Source organism: Phodopus roborovskii, unplaced genomic scaffold (genome assembly GCF_943737965.1).
Source record: "Phodopus roborovskii unplaced genomic scaffold, PHOROB, whole genome shotgun sequence".
In the NCBI taxonomy this organism is placed as follows: Eukaryota; Metazoa; Chordata; class Mammalia; order Rodentia; family Cricetidae; genus Phodopus; species Phodopus roborovskii.
Window position 1 is genome coordinate 31,410,268 of NW_026126480.1, and position 18,078 is coordinate 31,428,345.

An 18,078-nucleotide genomic window follows, 5' to 3' on the forward strand; every position below is an offset into this window, starting at 1 on the left:
AGTGTACAAACACAGAAACACTCCATGTACCACACACATATTGCATATAACTACATACAGCTTCATCTGTATACACATATATACTCAAACATATGCATAAAATTATTGAATCTTGTTTTTTTTTTTAAACGCTAGCCAATTAAGATGCCAACCTAGATGAAAGTTCAGAATTCCACTTCTAATCCAATCTTAATACGGGACACCTCTGTTCCTTGCTTTAGTCTCTTTGCCTTGGAGGTGACACTGATCAACACATTAAACTCTGCTTTATTCTTTTAATACATTCTTGAATATATGAATACAGTTGACTTTTTGTGTCCCCAGGTTCTATATGTATGGATTCAACCAACCATGGATGGACATTTTTTTTTTAAAGAAATTAAATTTTGTGTTAGAACACTATCTTGACATCATTTAAAAATAGAATAGGATAATAACTGCTTGCACAGCATTTGCATCATGTTAGGTACCCTAAGTCATCTAATTCATACTCTACATACATAGGTTATGCCCACATTCTATATAAGAAACTGCATCATCCAAGAACTGAGGTACTTAAGGATACAAAAAGATATTTGGAACCAATCCACTGTGGATTTTGAAGGACAACTGTATATCTATAAGCTAAATTGAGAATCTCTCCATTCTGTCTCTCTCTCTCTCTCTCTCTCTTTCTCTGTATGTGTGTGTGTGTGTGTGTGTGTGTGTGTGTATGTGTGTGTGTACATATGTATCCATGCATATGTGTATGTGAGTGCATGAGTACACAGAGGCTGGAGAACTTAGGTGTCATTCCTCAGGCTCTGTCCATCCATTTATTCATTTGAGTCTCTTATTGGCCTGGTGTTTACTTTATTAGCTGAGGCTGGTTGACGAGTGAGCCTCAGCAATCTGCCTGTCTCCACCTACTCAGTATTGGATTACAGATGTTTCACCATTGTGCCAGATCTTTTACGTGGGTTCCAGGGACTGAATTCAGGCCCTAATGCTTGCACAGCAAACACTTTAGCAACTTATTTATCCCCTAGAGCTCCCCCTTTCAAAGTCCCTCTTTCTGTTTTATGACATGGTATTTGCTGCTTTTCCTGTGTCCCCAGCTACTCCTGGTAAAAGCTCCAACTCTATAAAAAACCATATCCAATGACAGCAGAATTTGGAGAATTAAGATCTGCCTATAATTCAGAAAGGGACAAAGCATATTTGTTATTAACAAAGTGCATATCCTTAAAAACAAGTACAAAATAGCCCTGCCCCTAAATCTATTTTCCAAACAACTCAGAAGCGGTGGCTATACCTGCTTGAAATGTCTTTCCAAGGGAGTGAGTCTCACTGAGACTGGAAATGGACCCTTTTTGCCTGAGCATGCGCCTTTCCTCTAATCTCTAACTGAAGCCTTGGTTGTGCTTGTGCCTTGCAGCAGCTCTTCCAATAGTCACAGTTCCTCCCATACCTCACAGCCCCCACATCTTACACCCCATACCTCAATCCCCCAGATCTTAGTCTCCCCATACCTCACAGCCCCCACACCTTACATCCCCATGCCTCAATCCCCCAGATCTTAGTCTCTCCATACCTCAATCTCCCACATCTTACATCCCCATACCTTAATCCCCCAGATCTTCATCTCCCCAAACCTCAAGCCCCACATACCTTAAAGCCCCCACACTTCACAGCCCCCACACCTCACAGTCTCCATCCCTCACAGCCCCCGGCACCTCACAACCTCCGAGTTTAAGTGGCAGATTTTTGCTGGGCTTCTAACTAACTGGAGTGCAATTTTCCATATTTGGTGGGTTAGGGCAGAGCCTCTGAGACCCATACTTGCCAGACAGAGTACACCATGACCACCCCATATGTTCACTGGCAGAACAGTCAGCCCTTGGCATCAGATGTAGCTGTGCTAAATATTGGACGTGCATAGAACAACAGCAACAGCTTTTATTCTAAAATTTTGATTACACTTCCATGTTTTTCTAGCAAGTTTTCTGTTTCATCTTCTTATGATTTGGAAAAACAATTATTAAGGTTCTAAAGAATTAATCAATGGAAGAATGTCAAGGGCAGGGTCCAACTGCCCTATTCTGAAAGGTGCAATAACTACTTCAGTTTGCTACCTAGCTTCAAAGCAAAATGAGTCTTTGTATTTTATACATGAAATCACAGACAACTACAATCTTCATTTGAACTTATATACAACTTTCAAGTACAAAGCTTCATTTTAAGCTTGGTAATAAACTTCTCAAGAATGATGGTTGACCTTAATGAGTAGATGACCCTACCAGTGAATATTGTTAATGATCATGACACAGTAATAGCATCATTAATAATGAAGCCTTTTATCTAAAGTCCAGGACATCCTCCCTTCCCTGCACATGAGGTAAAGTCATCTGAACTTAACAGAATATGTGAATGTTGGGAACTTAGCTCACTTGCTTACAGGTTACACCAGGAATGATAAAGCTAGGACTGTGTCAGCTCATCTAGCGTACAAGGCCATGCTATGTGGTAGAGTGTATGCTCTGGGATAGTGGGTACTGCAGAAAGCCTGAGACAGAGCCAAAGAATCTCTTCATGGTGCTGCTTCTGAGTTACTCCAGGGGACCCCAACTATAGTGTCAGTTTTTCAATTTTCCTGTTGATACAAGATAATCTTTTCCCTACCTATCTCACAGATTGGTGGGAACTGGCTCTTTAAAAGCAGACAAATAGAAAGGATAGTAACTATGGGAGTTTATTCTAATCAGCAATGTGAACTTAAGATGAACAGAGAAGAATAAATGAGAAGATATTTTGTTGATGTGGAAAATGTCTACTATGCATTTCGTTTAGTCTTTTTTCTTTTCTTTTTTTTTTTTTTTTAAAAAAAAGCACATTAAAAATAATGATTCCAAGCCTGCTTAAAGGATAAAAAGCTTCCATCTGCTTCTTCACCCAGTCATCCAGAACTCAGACCAGAACAGTCACTTACTGCAACAGTTAGGATCTGGATCTTGGGAACCAGCTCAGTGGGTTAAACTGAGGACCTGAGTTAGAGTTCTCAGGACCCACATAAAAGCCAAGTTAACAAGACTCACTGTTAGGACCATTGTTGCTGGAGGTTTTTTTTTTTTCCAGGTCCCGCCTAGCTTCAGCCTCAAATAAGCACATAGAAACATATTGATTATTAAACTGTTGGCCGATAGCTAGGGCTTCTTATTGGCTAGCTCCGTCTTAATTATTAACTAATCTATGTATTTCTACATGTCCTTATTTTCCAAGAGAATGCCTGGTGCATCCTATCTTCCTGATCTCTACATGGTGTCCCTCTCAGTCTATTTCTGCCTGCCTTTCCCAGAATTCTCCACATCTCCTAGACCTGCCTATTTTCCTGCCTCTATTAGCCAAACAGTGTTTTATTCACCAACCAGTAAGAGAAACATATGTACAGAAGGACATTCCCCCATCAGACCATAGTAAGGTCACTCATACCTTAAGGTCATCCAAATGTTGGGGAAGAGGAGACAGGCAGATCCCTGCTACAGCAGCTAGCTGATGGCCAGGCTAGTCAAAGTGACAAGCTTTAGGTTCAGAAACAAACTTTATCTCAAGGGACTAGAAGGACGCCTAAGATCCTTTTCTGGCCTCTCCCTGTGCTCATGCAGTGTGTTTACCCTCACAGACATGTACAACCCTCTCACAAATGCACACACATGTATATAATACACATGGTGATGTAGAAATTGCAGTAAGACTTTGTTTCTTTTGGTGCTCTTTAAACGTTTTGTTTTTTACAAAGGGAGAGGACCGATAGAAGGGGCTGAATCTGTCACCTGTGGGATCAAATCATAGACATTTAGGCCCTGTAAAGTCATTCCCTCATAGTACAATGAGCACTTCACAGAGATATCAGTGGATTGACGAGACAGGATGCTTGGAGGTACCCTGCACAGTACCTGCTTCTTTAGCAGCACAGGACAGATCCAATTGCTGACCCATTCAGTAGCATCAAGAGCCTGTACTGGGTCTTGGAAATGGAGTGTTGAACAACAGCAGCAGAAATAGGAGATAGTGGTATAAACAAGTGAGTGTGTGAGACAGATTGAGACACGTAAATAGTATGTTTCACTGGTAACATGGGAAGGGATGTCCTGGTGGGGAATATCAAACAGTGAGAAGCTGTTTGTGGGAGCTACCTGATAAGGAGGGAACAGAGAACAGCTCCTCTGAGGAGGTGGCATTTAAACATATTAGGAGGAAAACAGAACAGGGCATGCTGCTTTTAAATTATAGTTAAGAAAACAGACACAAAACAAACTAGCTGTCAAACACTAAAGACCCTTCTTAGGCCAGAGGGATGGATCAGCCGTTAGTGTATTTCCATAATAACTTGAGGGCTTGAGTTTGAAGCCCCAGAATCCCTGCAAAGCTGGAGAAGGTGGCTAGAGACAGGGAAGCTCCAGAAACTCTCAGGGCTGCCAGTCTGGAGTCTGGGATACACAGAAGGCAGCAACAAATAAACCCTGCCTCAAACAAGGTTGTCATTGTCATACACATTGTAATTTATAGGATGGAAACACATTGTATACTTTTAGAAATTATATGTAAAATGATGATGTTTGATATTCCTCTGCAAATATGTGATACATCAAATAGATGTGTCATTATTTACTTAACTGTTTTCTCTATTGGTTAATAGATGATTCTAATTTTTTTCTTATAGTGATTCCTTGGCTAACATCCTGTGTCCATATGGGCTATAGGAACATAGAGGAGGGCCAGGGAAAGCCTATTGGGAAGTGACTCCCCTCTAGAGGCAGGATGTGTAGAAACTAATGGGGTGAGTTCGAACAGGTGGAAGGTATGAGTTCTTGGAAGAGGAAACATCCTTGACAAGGGTGGAGGTGAGAAGTGCATGTGAGTATTCCAGGAATCAAAATAGTTCAGTTTGGCCCTAGTGTGATGCCGGCTGGTGGATAAGGGGGAGGCGCAGTAGTCCATAAGACCATGCATGGAAAGTATCTGTAGAAAGCCATTCTAAAGAGTGTGGACTTTGAGGCCAGGTGTGGTGTTATAGACCTTAAATTCCAGCACTCAGGAGGCAGAGGCAGGAAGATGTCTGTGAGTTCAAGGCCAGCCTGGTCTACAGAGTGAGTTCTGGGCCAGCCAGGGCTACACAATGAGCCTGTCACAAAATAAAACAAACAGTGTGGACTGTGGGCAATGGGAAGCATTTGAGACAAAGCAAGCAAAAGGCCTAGAATGTTCCCCACCATCCATGGTTTCCTTTTGTTACCTGTCAATAACTGTGTCCAAAACAATTAGGATATCAGAAGAAGAAAAAGGAAAAAAAAAAACACTTTTAATGCACTATATTATCATAATTGATCTGCTTTGTTAGCCTTTGATCTTTTACTAAGTCTAATTTACAAGGTAAATGAGAAAACTGCCTGTAGAGGGTTTGGTGTTATCTACCATTTCAGGCAACCCTGCCGCAGGGGTCTTGGAAAGTGGGTCCTGGGATAAGGATGTGGGTTCTACTGTCTCTTGGCATCTTGGCATTTTGAGTGATCCTTATGATGGGAATAGCTGAGGAGACACCACATCTGTTTATTTTCATGGTGGCAGGGATCTCCACATGGGCAGTGCGCGTGTTTAACTGCTGAGCAACACTCCAGCACCATGCTTAGTAGGCAAACTCCAAGTAAGCTGTTGGCAACCTCCTGAAACAGAAACTAGGAGGAGTGGGCATGGCTCCTCTGCAACCACTCACAGGTCAACTTTTCTGTGTAGGTTTGTAGACTCACAAGTGAGCATGATTCCAAAAGGCTCACTCCACTCCTGGAATGGGTGCCTGTGGTTTAAGTACCATAGTGGGCTTCATCCCCTGTCCCTGTGCCAGAGCCCTCTGATGTACCCCGACAAGAAGGGGGTTGGATTTGCTGCCAGCAGCTAAATGAGGCTAGAGTAATCTACCCAGGACTGTCAGGGAGGCAGCTGTGGTCCAGACTATGTTGATAATTAGATCCCAGCCACCAAACTGCCCCTTCTCTCCAAGGACACAGCAGGCATAGAACAGATCCCAGGCTCTGCCTCCCAAGGGCTGACGTCTCCATTTAGGGAGTGCCCCTGAAACTAATGGGCAGTGACAGCTCCTTTTGAAAAACACAGAAACACTTAACAGGGAGGCTGTGATCTGCCAGCCCCGTAAGCTGCTTATTAGCAGGGAAATCAGGCTCCACAGCAGCTTTGCCCCCTTGCTTAACCCCTACATCCTGCTTAGCCTCTGTGCTATCTCACTTAAAGATTTCATTGTTCTCCTCGGAAGGGGTGGGGGTGGTGGCCCCAGGACTGCTAGAAGCTATTTCTCAACTCCTTTCACAGCCCCTGGGGAGCCTTGCAAATCAGCAGCCTTCCTCCTAGTGGGGATGGGAAGTGGATCACTTGGGTTTTTGTTTTTTTTTGGGTTTTTTGTTTGTTTGTTTTTAAGAAAAACAGGCTCTGAAGATTCCAGTGTTGGCTTCTTTGGGTCTTGACATCCAGGCCACAGAAAAACGCAGCAGAAATCTCTTATGACATGCCACCTTCCACCAGTGAGCCCTCTCACTGCCCTGCCCGTCCTTTCTCTTCTCTGGACAACGATAATTATTTGCATTCAATGCCCTTGATACCAATCTATCCCCCAACACCCTCCATTCCATACTGCATCCCCACCATGAAGGAAAATAAAGATCCAATCCCCTGCCCTATAAATGTGTTCAACTCTTAGTGGTAGTTACTCTGCAAGCAGCTAAAGCCGAAGACCCGAGGACATCAACTCCTCTCTCCTTCAGTTTCCACCCACCTGCACTTGTGTCAACACTAAATGCAAATGTGTCATAGCCCAAGTCCAAATGCATCTTCCCTACAAACCCCTTCCTCCTAGCCCTCACCCTCTCTGTGTCAAATGTTGCAGCAGTCTCCTACCTGGACTCATTGTTTCCGGTGTCACCCTGTCACACGCAGCCTGCATTGTAGACAACACTGGTGACCTCATTTAAACACAACAGATCATGTCACTTAGAGCTTATCAAGCTGAGATGGAAATTCACTGTCCTTGCATGGCCATGGGGATCATGCTCTGGCTCCTGTCCCTCTCTGAGACCTCGCCTGTCCCTCCTGCCCCTTGGTCACTCTGCTGCCACTCTGGCTTCATTGGGGATGGCAGCAAGCACATTCCTGCCTCAGGGCATTTGCACATGCAGTGCCTCTGAGACATCCAACCCACACTGTCCCTTACTTGCTTCACCACGCACTCGCTCAAAGGCCATTTCCTTAACTGTAATTCGAGTGTGAGCACATTTTGTGTATTTTGACTCTTTAAAATCATTTTCTCAGAGTAACTAGAGAGCTGATTTAATAGTTAGGAGCACAATGTTGCTCTTGCAGAAGACCCAATTCCAACCCCCCCAGAGAGCTTGTTAGGCAGCCTGTGACTCCAGCCCCCATCCGACTCCCTCTTCTGGCCTCTATTGACATCTGTACTTAAGTACACATACCTACCACACATACACACCATTTAAAATAAATATAAACCCTTTAAAAATAGATTTCTCAGGCTAGAAATATAGCTCAGTGGGAGAATACTCCTCTAGTGTATTTGAAACCCCAAGTTCAATTCTCTGCATCCCCCCAAAAAAAAGAAAAGGAAAATTAAGTTTTCCCCTTTTATAATTTTCTTTTGGGGTTTTTCTTCTTGGCATATAATCACTTAACTTGTAATTCAGATTTATAAATTAACGGTCCCTTCTATAGTAGGTGTTACAAATACATTTTATTTAGTTTACTATTAGCCTTTAATCTTATTTGTTGTCTTTTGGATTTTTTTGTTTCTTTTTTTTTTTTTTAACTACACATACATTTTTAGTTTTTAACATCATTAGGCAGAATTTTCTTTGTTGCTTATTGGTTTTAACCCTTTGGGGATGTCTTTTTCACTCTCAAATTATAAATACATTTATTTAAACTTTCTTCTAGAACTTTCTTACCCTCATGTTTTTACATACTCTGAAATTTGCCTTTTTATGTCCTTTTTTTTTATCATTTGTGCCTGTAAATTCCCCATAGCAGAGTGAATATGAGATACATATTATTCTTCTATTAAAGGTGATGTGTGTACTTGTGTGTGTGTGTGTGCAAGTGTGTTTGCGTGTACATATTTATGCATGCAGAGATCAAAGGTTGATATAGTAGTAGAATTTATTCCCATTCTATTTTTTGAGGCAGGGTCTCTCACTGAACCGGGTGGCCCAGCAAGCTCAGGGAATCCTCTTTTATTCTCACTGTTATCATCACAACTCCAAATTATAAGACCCACAGTTGTCCCTGTTTTACAAAAGAAGAACCCAAGACATTAGGAAATGTCCCCAGAGTTGTACAGTTAATGCCCAACAAGATGCCAGGATTCAATCCCTGTTTGAAGGACACAGAACCTGGAGCTCACCTCTGTTCAGGCAGCCGCTGTGGCTCCCTGACAGTATCATCCCATGTGTCTGCCCTTTGCTAAGGTTCTACAGAAACACTTGCTGGCCTTCACTCTCCTAATAACAGGAGCTCAGGCAACCCCCAGTGTCCCTTCTGTGTATGCTCAAATTAATCTATGGCTTCTTTTCAGCAACTTTACTGCTCGACTTTTTAGAGTTGTTTCTGTTGGGACAGTGGCTTCCTTCAGTTCTTAGTGTGGCTGAGTTGCTCTTTCCTGGTCCCTCTCAGGCTCTAGGACAGTGCTGAGGGAAATGTCTTCATTGGCAGATGGGGGAGTAAAATCTGTGTCTTGAAGGGTTAGCATATGACCATGAGCAAAGCCATTTGGGGCATGGAGAGTGCCTGGTGGTCATTCCTGTTATTAACCACCACCACCCCCACCCCTCAGTGTGCCATTTGAAAGGTTCTTTCAAGGTCTTTTCCAAGCCCCATAACACCCAGTCCCCCTTGGTTCTCAGCTAGACATGCACTGGCCTCTTAAAACCATCATATCCCAAAGCAGAAATCACCAATTATTATTTTCCTGCATTTTCCAGTGTTCTGTCTCTGCTGTTGAGATAACCATGTTCTTGGTTAATCGAAACAACAACCACAACACCTGAGCCATGATTTGCTCCCACTTCTGCCCCGTTCCCAGTTCAGTCTGTCACTTCCTATTGGCTCTATTTGCAAATGTGGAACCAGAGATCCTGGCTCTGACATTGGGTGGATCCATCTCCACCTACAGCATTGGTGATTGCAAGCTGTGCATGAGCAGATGGCTTGATCTTACTGGCCTCAGTTTCCTCATCAAGCATTTGATCACAACGATGAGAAAGGTATGTAATACAGGAGGCAACATCAACGTAATCCTATTACAATATTAGTCATAATAATGGCTGGTAATCTATATTGTGTGTTTGCCATGGCTGAGCACCTGGCAAAGAACTTCACCCAATCGTATCGTTGTGATCAATTACTTGATGAGCAGCAAGAGTGTAAGGTGGCTGTTCTTGTTGCATCAGCAGCCAGGAAGCAGTGGGCATGCAGGAAGTATGGCCAAGATATCAAGGCTTGCACCTACTAACTCACTTCCTCCAGCAAGACCCCATTTTCTAAGGTTTCCACAACCTTCCAAAAACAATGCCTCCAGTCGAGGACCAAGTATCTGAACCCTTGATCATGTGGGAGACACTGTGCATTCAAATCACAGCACCTCCTGTAGGCACCAGGATGCTGAGGGCCTCTGTGTACATGGTCATTCTGGGAAGGAGCAGGAACAAGAACTTCAATGTAGCACCTCATCTCCTTTCCTTAGACAGGAGTTCCGCATGTGCATGTGAATTTCCTCCTACACCAGGTCTTCCTATGTGGAGAAAGAGAGATTGCCTTCATCTCTTGGAACCTTATAATGAAGGGTCAATGATTAATCCCGCGGGGATTTTGTGGTGCAACTGAGATCCTATGGTTGGGATCTTCCTCTACTGGCTGGTGTTTGAAAACTATATTCTGTTGAGCTAGAAACACCTAGGGTTCCTGATCAAGAGCAGCAGATGGCACTTTAAGGGATCTGCTGCTGTAAATATTGAGCTCTCCAGGTGATGTATGAATGGGTCATTATTTGACATCTGACACCCATTAATGGTGGGAAATACCTTAATTTCATCTCTCCCAACAGATGGCCTTGTCTGACTCATTGGGGGTGGGTGATACGGTGGGAACATGCTACATGTTGCTAGCCCCACCATCTCATGCCTTTGTCATACATTTCCTGACTTCCCAAAAGGAAACCAGGACTGACCTGAGAGCTACAGCACTCAAAGGGTGGGAGCCCAAGGTCACGTTCCAAAGGTCATGAGACTTCTGCATTTTACATTGCTCCCATTCCTGATCATCGAAACAACCTCTCTGTGTTTCTGAAAGGGAAGGGGTTGGAGGAAAACCACACCCGGTTCTGTTCAGTTCTGCTTTATTTTGGCTTTTGTTTTGTTTTTTCCCACCCACCACAAGTTCTTTTCTCCCCCTCTCATAGTGTGGGCGAAATGCTGAAAACTTCGACCGGTTTTTCACCCGCCATCCACCAGTCCTAACACCTCCTGACCAGGAAGTCATCAGGAATATTGACCAATCAGAATTCGAAGGATTTTCCTTTGTTAACTCTGAATTTTTAAAACCTGAAGTCAAGAGCTAAGTAGATCTGTAGATCTCCGTCCTTCATTTCTGTCATTCAAGCTCAACAGCTATCATGGTGACATTTTTTTTTTTTTTTTTTTTTTTTTTTTTTTATCATTGCCAAGTTACATCCATGTTTTCTTTTCTAATGAGGCTAGAGTGGCCATGTTTCAGAACCCAAATGTCTTCCAGTAGTTTGGAGCATCTCGAGGAGATGGAATTATGCAGGTGGCATGTAGAAAGTGCTGCATAATTGAGACACGCTCAAAATCCTCCTACTGTGTGCACCCCCAGCATGTCAGCTAACAGGCCCACTGGGGAGAGAAAATGCTTGCTTTCTCTCCCTCCTTCTCCGCACTGCCATTTTTACCCTAATCATTCAATCTACATCGTCCCCACAAAATGGACAGATGAACTGAATGCTAACAATATTCTTCCACTTTCCAGGCTGGGAGCTTGGCTTGAATCCAAGTAGATGGCTGTTTTGCCCTAGAGGGAATCCCTCCACACTGCTTGTTCTGGAGGCAGTAGAGCTTTGAAAAGAACATGCTAAAAATAAAATTTTATTTTTATTTTTTTTAAACTCAATGTTAAGAAAATTATCTAAGTCTGAAAGGGAAAAAAAAAAAAAAGCCAACAGGAATATGCTTTTAGACAAGTATCAATCTAAAAGCATTTCCCAGGGTCAAAAGGTGACCAGTTTGGGTGCTACCACCATGCTATACTTTCTAATACTGTATGTCTGATACTGGTACCCTCATCCCCCAAACTACTCAAGAATGGCATTTGGCACTGTTCCTGGAACCACATGGTCACTCTAGCAAGGTCCCAAAGGACCGTGATTTTACATTACATTTCAAACGTTATTTGCTTTTTTATTTCTGTCATTGTTGAAATGCAAAAAAAAAAAAAAAAACCTTACTTTGTTACACATGCTTTAAAAACTATGTCCAGATGTTATTAACCACAATGGCCTGACCTGCTTTGTTCAACCAAGAAGATGGCTATGGAGCCCAGCAGACTTGTGCTTGTGGGGGAGGGAGTTTGTCTAGGTGTAGCACTGCTATTGGAGAGCTAACAGAGTGCTCTGATAGAGAGAGACCGTCTCTCCAAACCATGGTGGTTACATTCTTCAGTTTGATGTCATTTTGCAAGATGTTTGTGGAAATGTTCATTTGTACTTCAGCATCTGTTCTGATATTTTTCTCCTAGCATCAAGATACAAAAAAAAAAAGAGAGAGAGAGAGACAAAAAAGAAGAAATCCTATTTCAAAGAAAACTGTTCTCTTTGAACAATGAGGACCCACACTACAAAGTAGGGCCCATGGAAGGAACTTAGGAGAAAGGGGCTGAGGCAGGATCTTATACAACCTCAGTGCTCAACCAGCTGAAAACAGGGCCTGGAAGCCATTCAGGGAATGCCTGGTGACCTAAAATTGGGTGGGGTAGACAGGCTGGAACCTCCCACAACCTCAGAGTTCAGAGCCCACATTTCCACCAGAGTCAAGCTTAGAGGCTAGCTAGGGACATGCCTGAGGCTCTTAAGCTTCTCATCAGGATTTCCACTCTTCCAAGTTTGAGCTTTTTTGAGCAAGCAACTCAGTGAGCTCCCAGAAGTCCAAGTGGTAGGAGAGGCTTCATTTCCCTCTGAACAAATGAGGACAGCAGGAGGCCCCTCACCCTTGCCTATAGCTCAGCTCTCTGCTCCTCTCAGACAGTCCTAAAGAGAATCCTTATCACACAAGTCAAAAGATTTCCAGGACCTGCAGGGCTTCTGAGAAGTCACACAGAAACTATCAAAGGACCAGTGTCCTTGAAGTACACCTCCTCCTCTTTAAGAAGATAATGCCTTGGGGTTCTGCTGAGGCAAAGATCCTTATAGTTCATTCTTTCCTGGCCTCTTATGCCACTCTGCTTCAAGTCTGTGGTCTGTACCTTTTAGATCACATCAAGCAAACTTGAAGTCCTAGCTGATAATCTTAGGATGCTAGCAAGAGAGGGATATTAAGGAAACCCCATACCTCACTTTATCATTACGACAACTGGCATCTGGAGAGTAAAAGTAATTTTCTGAAGTTTTGTCAGTGGCAATACACATGTGGGTATTCTGACCTCCTAATGTAGGGCTCTGTCTGTTCTGTAACAGAACAAATATCTCTGAGCAATATACCCACTCCCAAGCAAGTTATATAGAGTTTTTCGTCTGATTACTGAGTCACCAGGCCTTGGACACACACTCAGAATAAAAACTGTAGAGAAACCTTGGGCAAGTGATCTGAGACAACCTTAGAAAGCAATTTAGGAAGGATGGATAGATGAATGGATGGATAGAGATAGATAGATAGATAGATAATAGATAGACAGACAGACAATACTATATGTGTAAATATATACACTACACTCTACATTTTCAGATTCTTACCATTATTTTTCAAGGTCCACAGTTTTTAAGCCAAAGGTCCATTCCCTTAGTGTACCTTACTGAAGATGGGTCCCAGAAGCTTCTGTAGAAGGGATCATTAATCAGACTTCCTACTGTTTCCTCTTCTACCAACTTTCTAGATCAGAGGAAACCAAGAAACAACTTTCATCACATAAGAACTCTAGGGAAATTTTGAAGTTTTATCCAAGAAGAAATATTTTCACTTATTTTTTTTCAATCATACATTTATGCCCCTTCCATCCATTCAAGTAGCATTTATTGAGCACCAACTGTGTGCCAGGCTGGGTGCCAGGATCATGGTGAGAAATAATAAAGATGCAATCCATCCCCTTCTCTCTCTTTCTCCAACATACCATCTGTGGGAAAGACAGTCATAAAACAAGTAATTAAAAGCATGATGCTGTCTAGATAGAGTCTCTGGGCTTGTTAAGAAAATCCACTATGGACATCTTTGCATCTTCCTTGTCTCTCTATAGCCTCAGTCTGAAGCTGAGGGTGTCCTCTAACCTAGTTTCTGCCGCAATCACATAGTGCAGAGGGTACAGGGGGGGGGGGAGAGGTAGGAGGGGCCAAAGGCACAACCTCCATATTTGATCAGACTGCAGAAGCTCCCCCAATGTGAGCAGATAGGAACTGTGTTATCTCTTTTTGCAAAGACAGGGAGCCATCTGGCTTTATGACTTAGTACTGAATCTTGAGTGCTACCTGTCATGGTCTATTACCAGATATCCACAGGCCCTCAGGAGAATACCAGTCCCCTTTTAGAATACTGCTGGTCACATCCTGATCCCTCTAGCACACCTAAAACAGACTTAAATTTTCTACAAAAAAAGGAGGTGTGGGGGGTATTTAACTTCTGGGAGAACTGAAGAAACAAAAATGATATCAAGGAAATCTAATTAAAGCTATGAAGTGTGACCAATCAAATGTCTGGATCCATGAATCTACCCTTTTAACTTCTTAGGTTTCTCGATGATCTCTTCTGAGAAAAGATAGGGCCATGATGATGATCAGTGAACCACAGAAAGCCAATAGAATCAATACTCTTCCTAGGATGAGTGTTCCTGTTCTCATGTGGCTTCAAATGCTACAACCCAAAAGGGGACCATTCCCTCCCAACATTCTAGGGTAAAATCCTAAGATTTTCTGGGACCACTAATAAGATGAAGCCCATTAAAATGAAGTCTTATTTAGAGTATATAGCTTATTGAAGCAGTGAGTAAGAAAAGGCTCTCAAAGTTGGAGTTGGTAGGAAGGGAAGTTCTGCCACATACTCCAAGGTAAGGGTTGCTGTATAGGGAGAGACCCCAAAAGAGGAGCTGCCTATCTTCTGGCCGCAGGTCTGCCCTTCTCCTGCCTACACAGAGCCTTATAGCTTGTGGACTTTGCTCATACACAGTTCACTTTGTACTGGCTCCAAGTGCAGTGCCCACTTGTGTAAACCTTAGGGCTGGTAGAAATAAATGCTATTACTTTTCTTAATTGTGAAGAGGGATCTGCCTCAGGAATTAGGAAAAGCAAGAAAGTGCCCCTTTAGTCATCTTCTTTTATTGATTCAGTGACTACTTATGAACAGCCTACTATGTGCTCAATACTATTCTTGGCATTGGAAACACAATAGCACAGGAAGAGACAAGGACCTTGCCCTCCTGGAAAGAAACAATGCAAATTCCCCACAGAAGTAAATGCACTGAAGACAATGCTGACATGTGGCATGTAGGCTCAGAACAGAGAGAACAGAGTATTAAAGAAACGGAAGGCATCCAAGTTTTCCTCTGGATCAGACACCGAGTGCCCAAGCCTAGAACCTTCCACAAAAGGCCAGGATGAATAGGAAATGGCAAAAGATGGCCCACCATGTAGAAAAACAGCTTTATGAATAGCCTTAGCCTATCCCTCTCTGCCTACACTCTTCCATATGGCCTCCTGATGCCAGTTTGTCACCCTCAATCTCATAGCCCTACTCAGATACCCTAGAAGGAAGTAGGGAATATCTTACCTGTCTCAAGGGAGCATCCAAGAAGTAGTTTGGAGCCTGGCAATAGGAGACCCTTATCAACCAGTCTCTGTTAGGGAATAAGCCTACTAAGATTGACCAAAGTGAGTCAGCCAATAAACGCTAGTGTGACACAACCTTGGCTTCAGCCAGGCACCTGCTACCAGCTGCTCAAACATTCCAGGCATTGTGCAAACAGTCCTCAGGCTGTCTCTCCTGCCAGAGAAGCTTTAATGAGGCAAAATTAGCTGCTATGTGGTCAGATAAAAATCACCAATCCACTGAGCAGTTTTGGGCAAGCCCCTTCAGCGACCTGTGCCCTGGTTTTCTTATACATCAAACAATGGGAGGCAAAGACATCATCTTTGCCTTCTCTAGACAGGCAAGGTGAGAATAGGAAAGAGTAATAGGCTTACAAGGACCCTGGAGAGGCCAGCATATCATAAGGACCCATTAGTCAGCCCACATTCACATCCTCTGGTAGAACCCACCTCAAACCGTAGTTAGTAATGTCTATACATATGCAGTCAGGCAGGCTGGTAAGCAAAAAAGAGGAAGAAGGAAGGAAGGAAGGAAGAAAGGAAGGAAGGAAGGAAGGAAGGAAGGAAGGAAGGAAGGAAGGAAGGAAGGCCAGGCTACCCACTCTGAAAATTGAGTAGTCTCATTTTTCAAGCTTGCCTTCATAGATCGTACTTTAAGCTTGGGATTGTGTTTCTTATAAAGTGCACTGCCAACATCTTTGAAGAGACTCTCTGGCTAGTGAAGGCCCAGATTTTACTCTTTTGATTGGCTTTTCAGTAGCCTCCGAAAGCCTAACTCCCACCAATCTCGTTTAGGGGCTGAGTCTAAAATATGAGTTAAGTAGACCCTAGATTATTGGCGAAACTTTAAGCCACATCTTTAGACACAATTCTGGCTCCATCTAGGCTGTTGAGATGGTCACCAGTGAGTCTCAGACATTATGAGGATGAGGTGGACGATGCTTAGCTTCTTGCAATGAACACTGATCTGCTTTCCGTACCTGGCCATTCATCTTCTGAGAGCAGTGTGTTCAAACAGTTCTCGTTTTTTTTTTTTTTTTTCAACAAAGTCAGCTTGTGGCCACAGAGATTGCTACTGAGTTATTTTCCTCCAGGACACTCTATCTAAGAGCTTACTAACTCTATGACATTAGCTGTAAAAGGAAATAGTTAGCAATGTAATTCTCCTTAAAGGCAAAGCATAGTACACCCTTATACACACACACACACACACACACACACACACACACACACACACACACACACACATTATTTTTAAGGGCAATTCTTAAAGAAATCAATGGATCTGTTCTTCTCATAGAATATTCCTACCAAGTTTTCTCCTCCCCCACCCCAACCAGCGTATACTATGAAGTGAAAGCCGGTACATGGAATGCATCTGCTAAAAGCTGTCAGCACGGGGCTTTGTGACAGCCCAGGAGCTTTTCTCAGCCTTCTGGTAACTGGCATGTCCTGGTCATGTTTGCTGCTGCTGCTGCTGCTTCTGTGTTAATGTGTTTGCTTTCCATTTGGCAGAGAGACAAGCGAGACACCTCCAACTTCGACAAAGAGTTCACCAGGCAGCCTGTGGAACTGACTCCCACTGACAAACTCTTCATCATGAACTTGGATCAAAATGAATTCGCTGGCTTCTCATATACTAACCCAGAGTTTGTCATTAATGTGTAGGTGAATGCAGATTCCATTGCTGAGCCTGGGTGTAAGACTTCAGGCTGAGTGTCTGTTACCAATTCCAGTCTTCCAGGATTCATGGTGCCTCTGCTGGCATCCATCATGTGGAGAGCTTGTCTTAGAGGGCTTTTCTTTGTATGTATAGCTTGCTAGTTTGTTTTCTACATTTGAAAATGTTTAGTTTAGAATAAGTGCATTACCCACTGATAGAGGTACAATTTTCCAGACTTCCAGAAACTCATCCAATGAACCAACAGTGTCAAAACTTAACTGTGTCCGATACCAAAACGCTTCGGTATTTGTAATTTTTAAAGTCAGACGCTGATGTTCCTGGTCAAAGTTTTTACAGTTACTCTCTATTATCCCCTTTGAATGCTACCTAAGCATGACCGGTATTTTTAAAATGTTGTGAGTAAGCTTTGCAGTTACTGTGAACTCTTGTCTCTTGGAGGAAACATTTTGTTTAAGAATTGGTATGATTAAACTGAATTCATACATGCAAATCCTTTTATGTACATGTCTGTTTCTGAGCACACTACATCACAGATGGGAGGAATACAAGCTGGCATTGCCAGTTAATGGGTGTCTTTCACTAGCATTGATTTTATTCTCATTGAAATTGCTATACACATTTAAAATGGAACATTTCATATGACTTTCAGATGGGGGGGGTAAAAATCAGGATATTGGCCACGATTGGGCTAATCTTTCCATGTGGAAATAATTCAACAGAACTAAGAAGTGTCTGCATTCTTGGGCTGGGGTGTGACTCAGTAGGTAGAATACTTACTAAGCTTGCATGAAACCCTGGATTTGATCCCCAGAACTGCCTAAACTAGGCATTGTGGTACATGCCTATAATCCCAGCATCAGGAACTCAAGGGCATCCTCTCCTTCATGACATAGCAAGTTTGAGGCCAACTTGGACTCTTGGAACCTTGTCTTTAGGTGTGGGAGGGGATGGTAAGATGAACTAACAGATAAAACAACCTGCTGCCAAGCCTATGAACTCAAACTCCATTCCCATGACCCACATGGCAGAAGAATAAAACAAACTTTTACAATGTACCCCCTGACCTCCACATGCATGCCACATCATGCAAGTTCACACGCGTGTGCATGCACATGCACATACACATACACACAAGCAAGTAAAATGTAGTAAATTTTAAGTGTGTGCATCCTTTGAAAGTCGTATGTTCTCATTTTATTATAGTATCTGCCAGCCTCTATTGTCTTATTCCTTTCATCTACCTCCCAGATTACTATAGCCATTT

General features: G+C 42.9%; 1 protein-coding gene across 2 annotated transcripts in view; it reads left to right on the forward strand.

Moving 5' to 3' along the window:
• The window catches only part of Prkcb (protein kinase C beta), a 324,620-nt gene extending 307,316 nt beyond the window's left edge, over nt 1–17,304 (forward strand). The window contains exons 17-18 of one of the 2 annotated variants that reach the window (XR_007835021.1): nt 10,511–10,726; nt 16,646–16,794. Coding sequence is in view for 1 of the 2 variants with exons in the window: in XM_051192859.1 (XP_051048816.1) it covers nt 16,646–16,798 (153 nt within the window). In the remaining variant the exon portion in view is untranslated. Of the gene's footprint in view, nt 1–10,510; nt 10,727–16,645 lie in introns of both variants that reach the window. The other variant, XM_051192859.1, reaches the window with a different exon arrangement.
• The last annotated feature ends 774 nt before the right edge of the window (nt 17,305–18,078 follow it).